At 38.2% G+C, this 13,196-nt stretch overlaps 2 protein-coding genes across 2 annotated transcripts in view; both read left to right on the top strand.

Annotated features, from left to right (window-relative positions):
* LOC112867878 (C-type lectin domain family 2 member A) overlaps window positions 1-13,196 on the top strand; it is a 435,003-nt gene that overhangs the window by 152,321 nt on the left and 269,486 nt on the right. The gene's annotated exons all lie outside the window — the stretch shown is intronic.
* On the top strand, window positions 656-9,067 carry LOC112867813 (early activation antigen CD69). Its single transcript, XM_025930856.2, has 5 exons — window positions 656-825; window positions 4,833-4,955; window positions 6,263-6,477; window positions 6,819-6,922; window positions 7,942-9,067. The coding sequence occupies exons 1-5, from the start codon at window positions 762-764 to the stop codon at window positions 8,048-8,050; spliced, it is 615 nt and encodes a 204-aa protein (XP_025786641.1). The 5' UTR covers window positions 656-761; the 3' UTR covers window positions 8,051-9,067.

Genomic DNA, 13,196 nt, shown 5'->3' on the forward strand with positions numbered 1-13,196 from the left:
ACAGGTAATTTAAGACAAACAATTTTAGACTATCGGAAGTTCCAGACCACAAGGTTTCTATTTCTTGAATTAAAAGCAAGCGTGTACGAAATGGTAACGTAGAAGAACTAGTCCCTAGGGAAGACGTGAATGATACCCTTCTGACAGCCGATTTATAGCTTCCTAAGTAAAATTCTTCCAGAGTGGAGAGAGATTCATGAGGACAGAGATCTTAAAATTCTTACTTAACAATGACACCTCTAGCCCCAATCAGTGTCAGGGTCAGAGTGCATGCTCAATAAATATTAGTTGTTCATTAGCTAAATGAATCAGAATCTAGGGGAAATATTACTCGCCAAATTATTTCCACCTCAAAGATAAGAAGCCTTAACCGTTCGCTCTTTACTTAAATACACCGTCTCCTAAACTATCTGTGTTTTTTACAAACTTAAAGAAGGATGTCTCAGATGCCGGAAAAATCCCGCTTGTCGCTTCATGCTACACCTACAGTTGTGAGAAAGCACATTTCAGACAGCAGGGAAAACCCGCAGCTCACCACCACAACACGGTGTGAATTGTCTGGGCCGCTGGAGCATAAATTAAAGAGAACTGATGCAGTCGAGCGGTTATAGGTGGCAAGAGGAAGGGGGTGGAGACAATATAACTGAATATAAACGCTGAGATACCTCACAGACTCAGAGACAGGACAAGAGGTCTAGCGAAGACTTTTGCTGTAGTTGGCTTGGCCTGGGATTAGCCAGGGAATCTTGACTAGAGCAAAGATGAATTCTGAAGATTGTTCCATAACAGAGAACAGCTCCTTGCATCCGGAGAGAGGACAACAAAGTAAGTCAGACCTTATTTGTTATATCCTTGTAACAAAGCTCCTTTTCCCTCTCTGTCCCTCACACACACATACATCTATCTGTCTATCTATCTATCTATCATCTATCTATCAATCATCTATCATCTGTCTAGCTAGCTTATATATTACAGTACTTTAAAAAAATGAGCCTTTGTCTTTAGAAACACTTGGTTACATTTTGCTTCGGTCCAGGAAAAGGACAATATGGGAACAAGTAATTATTTCTCTATCTACCTGAAACATGAGAGGAGACCACAACGTTGGATTTCAGAAGGCCTTTAAAGATCTGTTCCTTTGTTTCAATGTACGCCGTATCAGTTCTTCAGATTTACCTGGAAAGCTCACTGGCCCAGTGCCTTCCCCATCCTTTTTCCATACCCATCTGTAGACACTTCAGGAAGCACAGCCTCTCTTTACAAAACTTTTCTTGGCCTTCCACATGAACAATTACATTCTCCGTTGTCTTCACCTGTGTCTTTGTAGGCTTGCTGTTTGCTTCGTTGTATTCTCGTGACAGCATCCTCCAGTTGCTGGCAAAGAAGGTTTCCAACCTTTGAGAGGATAGACGGACGCATTTACCGGGCCCGGTGGTAGTTTCTTAGGAGAAGGTCACGAAAAGTTCTTGAAAGGGCAATCTTCTGCTTCTGCACCCTTCATAGAACTCTTCCTCTATTTCATCATTCTGCTTCACCCTCTAATCACTGGCTTCAGATTCGACATGAGTCACACATGGTTCTTCCTTTCTTCTGTCTTTCATCTAAATACATCAAAATGTGATTATCTTAGCTATTTACTTTTTCCCCTCCTCTCTTTGCCTATTCTGTCCACAGACTTTTCTTCTCTTTCCTGTTACCAGAATGTTCCCATTTTTTTTTTCTTATAATGTGTTTCTGTGAGGCTTGTTTGTCTTTTTTTTTTAATTTAGCCTTCTTCCTCTCCAATTAATGAGGTGCCCCCCAAACTTACTTTTAAGCAAAGTTACCTGGTAATAAAGGGGTGCGTTATAACATGAACAGCAGAGCTGAACGGTCTGGAGACTGAGATTGTTTTCTGAGCCTGTGTCTGCTAGACTGGTTTATGTTAGGAAGACACCAATCGCTTCTGATAAACCCATCTTTCACTAAGTACACGCACTCGAGTGTGCATAAGAAGTGCAAGCCGCAAAGATTCCTGGTAGCTAGGTAACCATAATGTTATGGCCCAGCTGAGCTGCTGAAAAGAAATAACGTACATAATAATAAAATCACCCAGTAAGTAGAGATCATAGTTGAACAACGAAGGACCTAATTCAGGAATCCGCAACTTTTCCCGAGTTCTCCAATTTTCTATTGAGTGTTTAGTTTATGCTGCCCTTGTAGTTGCTTTATTACTATAAGCCATCATTGGGCATCACCTTTGGATGACTTGGTATTTAATTGTGGATTTAGCTTCAATTTCTTCGTTAATGAACAGGGCCCATAATCAGAGCGGAAGTATCCTGTAAGGGGAGTGTTTTGTTGCCTAGGTGATGAATCAAACAGTGAGTAACAATAGCCCTCACTAATGGAGAAACATTCAGTCTGAGAATCACCTCCACCGTTTGCCTGTGGATAAGCCAATAGACTCAGCTAGGCTGGCTCTGAGTCCGGGAGCTACACGGATGAGTTAGTGTTTGCTGAGGAACCACAACTCTTGCTGCATTGAGTCTAAACAGCATGATTGACTCTCACATGGGGAGAAGTGAAACTAGACAGACACTTCTGAACTTGCTACCCTATCTACCAAGGGCTGCTTCCGGTGATAGCTGTATGCTGGTTAAAAAAAAAAAAAAAAAAAAAAGGAAGATTTGCTTTGAGAAGCTGAGAGAAATAGAGCTAGAGAAGAGTGAAGTAAAAGCTTCTCTTGCAAAACCCCAATGCAGACCTATGCTGGGAAAGAACAATCCCCAGAAGCAAAAGCTGATGTTGATAACCAGTGAACAATGAAAGAAAACACACCTCTGTGCTCAGTTTCACTTTGGAGAAATGTTTTTTAGGAAAAGAAATACAAGAATCTCAAGATATGTCCTCTTTTAGTATGCTTTTAATTATGGAAATCATAGCACATAGAAAAACATGATATGTTTGCATTCAATGCTATTTTGTATGGTAATTTCTAGTATCATTCAAGTGGCCATTTTACGTTTCAGGTTTTTTTTTTTTATTATTTTTTTTTTAAATTTTTTTTTCCACGTTTTTATTTATTTTTGGGACAGAGAGAGAGACAGAGCATGAACGGGGGAGGGGCAGAGAGAGAGGGAGACACAGAATCGGAAACAGGCTCCAGGCTCTGAGCCATCAGCCCAGAGCCTGACGCGGGGCTCGAACTCACGGACCGCGAGATCGTGACCTGGCTGAAGTCGGACGCTTAACCGACTGCGCCACCCAGGCGCCCCTCAAATATCATTTTAATTGGGGCATAATTTACATGCCACAGATGCACAAATCAAAAGTATGCCATTTAATGAGTTCCATAACAACTCCAATCAAGATTTGAAATTTCACCCTAGAAAGTTCCCCTGTGTTTCTTTCCAGCCACATTACTTTTCCTATACACATAAAAGCAATTACTTTTCTGATTTCTGTTACCATAGTTTAATTCAACTTTTTTTTTTTTTTTTTTTTTGAGTATAGGTAACACATAATGTTACATTATTTTCAGGTGTACAACATAGTAATTCCACACCCCTTTATGTTCTGCTATGCTCACCGTAATGTAGGACTCTCTGTCACACCATCTTACACTACCACGGATTGTATTTCCTATGCTGTGCGTTTCATTCCCGTGAATTATCCATTCCATCGCTGGCAGCCTGTATCTCCCACTCTCCCTCACCCACTTTGCCCCTACCCCCTCTGGCAATCCTCCTCCCCTCTGGCAATCTTCACTGGGTTCTCTGTATTTATGGGTCCGATTCTGCTTTCTATTTGTTCCTTCACTTGCTTTGTTTTTTAGACTCCACCTCTAAGTGAAATCATACGGTGTTTGTCTTTCTTGGTCTGACTTCGTTCCGCTATCCTTGAGTGTCATATAAACGGAAACCTATAGTTTATAGCCTTGAATGTCATATAAATGGAAATCTATAGCGTATAGTTGTAGCTGCATTTTTTTCACTCGACATTTTTTGAGACCAAGGCAGTTTGTTGCATTGATGAGGTTTTTTGTTTGTTTGTTTTTGTGGGGTTTTTTTTTGTTTGTTTTTGTGTTTTTTTTTTTTTCTGCTGAGTAGAATTCAGATATGCCATACCTTGTTTATCCATATTCCTGTTGATGGATATGTGGATTCTTTCTAAGATTTGGCTGTTAAGGATAAAGCTGCTATGAGCATTCTTGTTTTGTACAAGTCAAATCCTGAATCAGAGGATAGGTATATATTTCACTGTATGAAAAACAGTTTTCCAAATTATCTTTTCATTTTACTCCCCCATCAGTAATATATGAAAATTTCCATTGCTTCACGTATGTACTGACTTCACCAAAAAGTACCACCAGTCTTTTTTTTTTTTAATTTTCAGTCATGGTGGTTGTAGATATTTATATATCAATTCAATATTTTTTATTCATCATCCATATTTATTGCATTTAAGTCAACTTTCTTAAACAGGAACTACAGAGAGGTTAAGGGATTATGCTTAGGATGTCCTTTTTATATGTCTCCTAGGGTAATCAGATATTTAATAAATGTTCTTGTGATTCAAACAATAAAATTATCATAAACTTAGAATTTTTGTAGCTACTAAGTGCACATATTAGGCAGGTATTTTATGATCTCATCATTATCCCTGGATCGGTTCATTTCTAGCCAAAAATAAACTGTCCAAAGTCACTCAAAATTGGGGGGAAATTAACTTATAAATTCCATCTAAGAAGATAAGGAGGTATTGAAATGCAAATGCCTCAGGAGAATATCAAATGTCCCTTTCTTACTTCTACAGTTGACCTGAATTCATCATGAACTTTCTCCCTGCAGGTACCACCGCCAGCCCTCAGTTTGCAACACAGCATGAAGGGTCCCTTCAAGTTCCTATCCCATGTGCTGTATTGAATGTGGTCTTTATCACTTGTTTAATCATTGCTCTCATCGCTTTATCAGGTGGGTCTGTACTTCATGAATTCATTCTGCTGTTAGTTAGCATTCCTGTCCAGCTGAAATCAACAGGGATTACTGGCACTAATTAATCTGAAATTCTGATTAATTTAGAATCACCCCCATTTTTTTTTAAAAGCATCATTTTTGTTTTATTTGTTTGCTTTTGCATGGAACTTAATCTAAAAGCCTTTGGTTTAATCTTAACAGTAAAGCCTTTAGGCAAGGGGAGGGTCAGGAATTGTTAGCTGCCATTGTACAGAAAGTGAAATGTGTAACATGCCCAACTCTAGCCCCAGAACCCTCACAGAGGAGGATATGGTCTCACATGAAGGAAAAAAAGAGGGGGGGACTCTCATACTTTGGAATCTAGAAATGGTCTCTCTCTCTCTCTCTTTTTTAGAATCACCCCCATTTTTTTATACACGGCTGATTTCTTTGAACATCCCAAATATAATTCCATATTCTTTAGATAATCAATGCAACGCTTTCTCAGTTGCCTAGAACGTCTTTAGAAGTATTAAAGGTGTCTGTGACTTAAAAATTATTGTGGGATGGGGGAAGGGAAGGAAAAAAAAGAAGTTAAAAATTATTGTGGGAGAAGATTACACTTGAGCAGATTTTTAAATCTGAAGTGAAAGGGACTGATTTAGAGTCTAACTAAATAGACATTTAGTTAGGGGGAAAATGTGGGCTTCACATTCATTTTTGATAGAAAAAAATAATATCTAAGCCATAGATTAATCAGGAATTGACCAGTCTTTTGTTTTTTATCTCAAGGGCCACAGAAGGGTGCTTATGCATAATTAATATATATATATATATATATATATATATATATATATATATATATATATCTAGAAGCTCCCAAAGAATTAATTGGGATACGGTATTCAAAACATAGCAATACCAAGACATATTTGCCTTTTACAAACATGAAATCTTACAATTTTATGAAACGTCCCCAGCCATAGTTCTTTCTGTATTCTGAATTATTTCCCTACAAATTATTCTCTCCATCTCCCAATTTAGTGTTTCGTTGGCTGCATTGGAATTTATAATGCCCTTTACCCTTTTTAGTCCAAAGACTACTGGCAGGATTTTTCTATTTTCTTACCACTTTCGGAGATTATGGCCCAAGGGACACCCTCTTATTTCTTGCATCCTGACAGTGGTAGTTAGGCACAACAGGAAATTAGATAAAGTGAGAACCTGCCTTCTTGCTCTTCTCAGAATTCACTTCTTGCCTCTCATCCTTGTCATTGTCAGCTAGTTTCTTTTATTACTAAAACAAACCATTTTCCTGTTCACAGTTGGCCAATACAACTGTCCAGGACAATGTTCACTGGGTGTGATGGCACACCCAGTGCCATCAAATAGCCCTGTTTCTTCATGCTCAGATGATTGGCTTGCATACCGGAGGAAATGCTACTTTATTTCCACTGTAACAAAGGACTGGAAGTCAGCACAAAACTTTTGCTCTGAACACAGGGCTACTCTTGCCTTCATTGGTTCTGAAGAGGACATGGTAAGATTCAAAAACAATTTCCTAAATATTTGCTATTTTTCGATAGAGATAATCTGTGATTTCTTTGAAGACATTGTACCTATCTCCCTTGTAAGGAAATTTAGTTACAGAAAAGCATGAGATCAGTCTGAGGTCATAATCAGGGTTCCGTTTAACCTTGTAAATTTGATTCGATTATTTAGCTTCAATGGCCAAAAGTTCAAACGAGCTGGTCCCAAACAGAGCTAATAAGTGAGCAGCTTAGCCATCATGCCTTGAATTACAGCTTTTGAGAAATGGAATTTATTACATACTTACCAGAGGGGTTGTTTAACATATGCCTTCTTTGTGCTTTCTTCAAGATCTTTTTAAAACGATATGTGGGTAGCGCCGAACATTGGATTGGGCTGAAAAATGAAGATGGCCGGACATGGAAATGGTCAGATGGCAAAGTATTCAATAACAGGTAAGTTTTAAGATGTCTCTTCATCCTCCCCAGAATGGCAGCTCAGGGAAGCCATTTTCCTTTCAAATCACTGTTGTATACAAAGGTTGTGCCCTTTATGAGCAGAGCTTTACCAGTCTGTTTTGTACGCTTACACTTTTTCAAATTCTTCAAAGAACGGTTTTAATATTGCCATTTTTGTCTTTTTATCTACTTGGAAATCATACAATAAATGCTTCTAGTATGTTTATCTCAGCAAATTTCAGTGTGAGTAACAGACTCAGAAATTTTCCAGAAATAATTACAATGCTACAAAAAGAAAAAAATCCAACATTTCCAATCTCGTATATATATTGTCCTGATAAGCTGGAGTTTTTCTTTTTTCTTTTTTTTTTTTTAGAAAATAATTCCCTTTTACCCTCTCCCAATTCTCATCACCACAGAGGTAAAGAACAATATTTCTAATCACGAATTAGAAGCCTCTGTGGACCTAAGAGAAAACTTGCCTCAGAATGAAAGATATTGCCTAATTTTACTACCTGTAATTAATGTACATTTTAAAGTTTAAAGGACATTTTGTATGTTTAGTGTTAATCTTTTCATCTGAAAACTCAGAATTGAAAAAATCTCTAGCTATCTAAATAGTTTTATGATAATTACTGATATGGAGAATAAATTTAAGTCTCTAGAAAAGGAATTCTTAATATGTGTCCTGTGGGACTATACATGCAGATGGGCTTTAGGGGCCATAAACCTAACTCAGAAACAACCAAGAATCACTCCTCTGGTGGTGTGCCAACCGAAGGAATGGAACTCTTACTCTCTGCTCTGTTTCTACCCTCCACATCGTCTTCCTTCCAGTCCCTATCTACTGTCTTTACAAGTTAGTTTATGGTCAACTTGACCAGCTGACATGCTTCATGAGGTCCTACCAAGCGAAAAAAAAAAAATCACAGACCACCCTCACAAAGTTCATTCTCCTGTAACTGAATGGAAATAATGAACTGAAAATAATGCTGACTTTCTTTATTGTTTGCCAGGTTCAACCTTACGGGATCTGAGAACTGTGCATTTCTGAATAGCACAGGGGTCATCAGCACAGAATGTGAAAAGAATTTATACTGGATATGTAGTAAGCCCTTGAAATAATGAGGAAACATATTTGCTTCTTGACTATGGTGACTTGGAACTCGAGGAAATTTGTGTCGATGGATGCTGCTTTATGGTCAGAAATTTTCCATAAAGACTTTGGGGGAAAAAAAAAAAACCTTCGTATTATTTTGGAAACCTTCTTCCAAATGAGACTATGGAAAAAAAGGAAAAGAAATTCCAGGTTATCCAGCCATGAGCTGAAAAAGGCACAGGTTGCCTGATCATTCATTACGCGCAAAAATGAGAATGACTTTAAGCCTTGTGGATGCACTTTATATTTTAAAATTCAGAAATAGTAAAATAACTAGGCTTAGAGTTATTATTTATTGTTGAATGACTGCCGAAACTGAGTGTGCTCCTCATATTTGCACTATGTGAAGATGTTAACTGTGGTATTAAAAACCAAATGTCAACACAAGAAATGTTAACCAGTAGTGCAGACATTTAGTCTAAATGCGTTTTTTGAAAAAAAAAAATCAGAGACCATTTCTAAGTGGACAAATGCTTATGAAACTAAGCTTCATAATATTTTTCTCTTTATAGAGAAGTTTGCCAACTTACTTTGTCATTTTCCTGGCAAAGGAGTGGGATAATCATGTATTTATATGGTTTGTTGGTTTTCGTTCTTGTTTTTTTTTTTTTTTTTAGTTCTACGTAACTCATCTTTTCCAATGGTACATACTTCATTGTCTTAAAAATCTTACATGTAGCATTTTACAGAGACACAGACAAACGCAAAGACTATAACGGATATTTGTGAAGCAGATGAAAGTGTTGGAAAATGTGCAATATGTGATGTGGTAAATTTCTATCGGGAAAAAGTCTGTATTCTTCAAACCTGGAATAGTCAAGTCTTATCTGACTATAAATTTGTACCTTTCCTAATCAATTCTCCCATGTGCAATGCTTCATATGAAGTATTTTCTGAGTGCAATAGTGTTTCTTTGTCTTTTGTATTCACTGCCATTATAAGCTGATTTTGTGTAAGTTAAAATAAAGGTAGAATCAACAAAACGGTTTCTAAGAAGTGTTCATTCCTTCAAAATGCACTAATATATGTCATAGTATCAGAAAACAGAACACTAGAACATTTTTTAAACTTATCTACAGTAAAAACTTAGCTTTATAGCACAGTTTGTACTTTTGGTTTTTGGATTTTTTTTTTAACATTTATTTTTAAGACAGAGAGAGACAGAGCGTGAGCCAGGGACGGGTAGAGAGAGAGGGAGACACAGAATCCGAGGCAGGCTCCAGGCTCTGAGCTGTCAGCACAGAGCCCGACATGGGCTCGAACTCACAGAGCGTGAGATCATGACCTGAGCCGGAGTCAGATGCTCAACCGACTAAGCCACCCACGCGCCCCCAGTTTGTACTTTTTGAATTGTTTTCATATGTGCTTCCAAAAGGGCTCTATTTATTTTTCTGTAGAGCAGATGTGCAGTGAACATTCAAATTGACTTGAGAGGAATGTAGGTCATTTAAATTTTTGACTCTGTTATTTTCTTCCTTTCTGTTATTATTCATCACCCTCATACTAAAGAGACATAGAGAAATTAGGAGACATCTAGAGTTATTTTGCAAGGGCCTATTTATAAAGCTCATCTTCTCTCAGGCCCCGTGCTGACAGCTCAGAGCCTGGAGCCTGCTTCTGATTCTGTGTCTCCCTCTCTCTCTCTCTGCCCCTCCTCTGTTCATGCTCTGTCTCTCTCTCTCTCTCTCTCTCTCAAAAATAAACATTAAAAAAATTTTTTTAAATAAATAAAGCTCATCTTCTCTCCAATAAAAGTATAATTGGCCCTCATAACTGATGCTCTGTAGTTTAGTCATTTACACAAAATAATCCATAAAGTAGAAACAAGGCGCTATGTTAATCTCTACGAGATACTCGAGTCAGGAAAAATTCTGTTACCTTCAAAACTGTTTGATGAATGCGTTTCACAATATGCTTCTCCGAAAGCTGCAATGTATTTCATCATGTTCTTCTCTGAAGGCTTCTCTGAATGCCATTCTGATATCTCTAAACTGTTATCACTAGAACGCCATATTGAAAAGAAATGTGGGTTCCAGACACTGCCTATAGTGATAAAAAAAAAATAGAGGTTCCTTAATTTCAGTGTCCTTCAGTTCCCACAGCAGCAAAATAAAACAAATGGCTTTCAAACTCTAATATCCTATCGTTAATAATAACAAAGCACTCTTGAGTCACCTTAGAAAACAATGTCTTGGGGCGCCTGGGTGGCTCAGTCGGTTAATCGTCGGACTTCAGCTCAGGTCACAATCTCATGGTTCGTGAGTTCGAGCCCCGCGTCGGGCTCTGGGCTGATGGCTCAGAGCCTGGAGCCTGCCTCCGATTCTGTGTCTCCCTCTCTCTCTGCCCCTCCCCCGTTCATGCTCTGTCTCTCTCTGTCTCAAAAAAAAAAAAAAAAAAAAAAAAGTTAAGTTAAAAAAAGAAAAAAAAAGAAAACAATGTCTTGTGATTTACGTGTTATGAAATGTGTTGGCGGAAAGTGTAGCTAAAGGCCAAAGCACAGGACAAGTATTGACTGTTTCGCCTCCGCCCTGCACCGTCACCAGTTGTCCAGCTGTTTTAGTTAGCACTAGTCAGAAACTTACTTACAATTGGGTAGAAATTAAATTAGTTAATACATGGAAACGAACTTAGAAGAGTCCCTGCCTCAAAGTGAACCCCCAGGATGTATTAACTTCGAATGATGATTGTTATAAACGGGAACCCTATGTCATTAAAGGTCCAGTATTGACATAGAGCAGCATTTCTACATAATATGTTTATTTCTATAGCATTTTTTTTTATTTTTAATATTTATTTATTTATTTATTTATTTATTTATTTATTTTTGAGACGGAGAGAGACAGAGCACGAGCAGGGGAGGGGCAGAGAGAGAGGGAGACACAGAATCTGAAGCGGGCTCCAGGCTCCGAGCTGTCAACACAGACCCCAACTTGGGGCTTGAACTCAAGGACCGCGAGGTCATGACCTGAACTGATATATATACTCGATTTGCTCCCGTGTTCAAGCTTTTACGTAATTTTTAAAATGTTGAATTTGCAGGCTATATTCACCTTGGATAATTATGTTAATGCGTGCTGAAGGTACCTACCAATTATCTGTCTTTTATTTGGCGTTTGCAACACAATTTCAATTCCCTCCTCTGGAAAAAGGAATAACAGTTCACCTGCTTATGTCACATAAATATAGGGACTCAATAAAATGACAACTACTTTTAAAATGATAGAATGCCATTGAAATGCTGGATCCAATAGTCAGTATTGAACTGATTCAACATTTTTATAATTCTAATATAGAAATGATCTTTCTAAGCTTGCTCTCAGTTTTCATAAATTTGACTAGATTTTAACACATGAAAATCTATGCTAATAAAATTCTAGAGAAAATGTTGGAATATATATGATCGGAAAGATTGCTGATGATCATACACATTGGTATAGTTTAACCTTTGGAATGCAGTTTTTAAAACACTTATCAAAAACCCTAAAAAGATTCCATGTTTCTTTTGATGTGACCGTTTTGGGGGGGAAGAGAGAAGACTTTAAAGGAATAATCTCTGGTGTTCAAGGTATAACCACAAAATGTTTATCAAAAAGCTATTTTTAATAATGATAAATTAGAAACCACTTAATGGTCCAGAATTAAAGATTTAGTTAAGTAAATATGATTCTACTACATGATGAAATAATATGACAACAATGAAAAATAATAATAAAAAAGAATGTTTAGGTATATGGGGGAATGTGCAAAGTATTATTGTTAAGCCAGGTAAAATATATATCCAGTAAAATTTTATCCTGTTAAATGTTAAATAGAAATACACACATTTTGTGTTTCTATATCTTAAAGAGAGAAAACTACAAAGGTGAAGACAATGGTTTTCCCTGAGTAATAGGAGTATAGATAACATTTGTTTTCTTCTTTGTTTCTTCATAGTTTCAAGATATTCTGTAAGAGAAATTTATGTTAATAAGCCCTAATATAGTACCATTAAAGTAGCAATTTTACTATCTGAAGTATGACTCTATTTCCTAGTGACCAATTACCAATATTAAAAATGAATTTGGGGGCACCTGAGTGGCTCAGTCGGTTAAGCATCCAACTTCGGCTCAAGTCATGATCTCACCGTTCACGAGTTCAAGCCCCATGTCGAACTCTGTGCTGACTGCTCGGAGCCTGGAGCCTGCTGCGTATTCTGTGCCTCCCTCGCTCTCTGCCCTTTCCCCCCTTGGGCTCTGCCTTTCTCTCCTTCTCTCTCTTTCTCTCTCTCTCTGTCAAAAATACATAAACATTAAAAAAAATTTAATAATGAGTTTGTTTGCGGTGCCTGGATGGCTTCGTTGGCTGAGCATCCGGCTCAGGTCATAATTTCGTGGTTCCTGAGTTTGAGCCTTGCATCAGGCTCCTGTTGTCAGCGCAGAGCCCCCTTTGGGTCCTCTCCCCCCACCCCGTCTCTGTCCCTCCTCCTCCTCTCTCTCTCTCTCAAAAATAAATATTTTTAAAAAATGAGTTTGCTTTGAAACAGTCCCATAAATACAGAGAATAAACTAATAGTTGCCAGAGGGGATGGGAATGAGGGGATGAGGAAAATGGATGAAGGAGCGTGGGAGATACAGGCTTCCAGTTATGGAATGGATAAGTCTGGGCGGGAAAGGCAAAGCAAGCACAGGGACTATAGTCAATGATACTACAATAGCCCTGTATGGTGACAGATGGTAGCAACACTTGTGACGACCCTAGCATAATGGATCGACTTGTGAAATAACCCTGTTGTACACCTGAAACTAATGCAACACTGTGTCAACTATACTTTTTTTAGTATTAATTTTTGAGAGAGAGAAAGAGGAGAGAGAGAGAGAGAGAGAGAGAGAGAGAGAGAGAGAGAACAAGTCGGGGAGGGGCAGAGAGAGAGAGGGAAATAGAAACTCCCAAGCAGACTCTGTGCTGTCAGTGCAGAGCCCGACGTGGGGCTCGAACCCACGAACCGGGAGATCATGACCTGAGCTTAAGTTGGACGCTCAACTGGCTGAACCACCCAGGCATCCCTCAACTATACCTCAATAAAGAAAAAAAAAAAATAATAAGGTTGCTTCAAGAATCTCCTCTATCCTAATT

Source organism: Puma concolor, chromosome B4 (assembly GCF_028749965.1).
Source record: "Puma concolor isolate L17-30 chromosome B4, mPumCon1.1.hap2, whole genome shotgun sequence".
NCBI classification, from domain to species: Eukaryota; Metazoa; Chordata; class Mammalia; order Carnivora; family Felidae; genus Puma; species Puma concolor.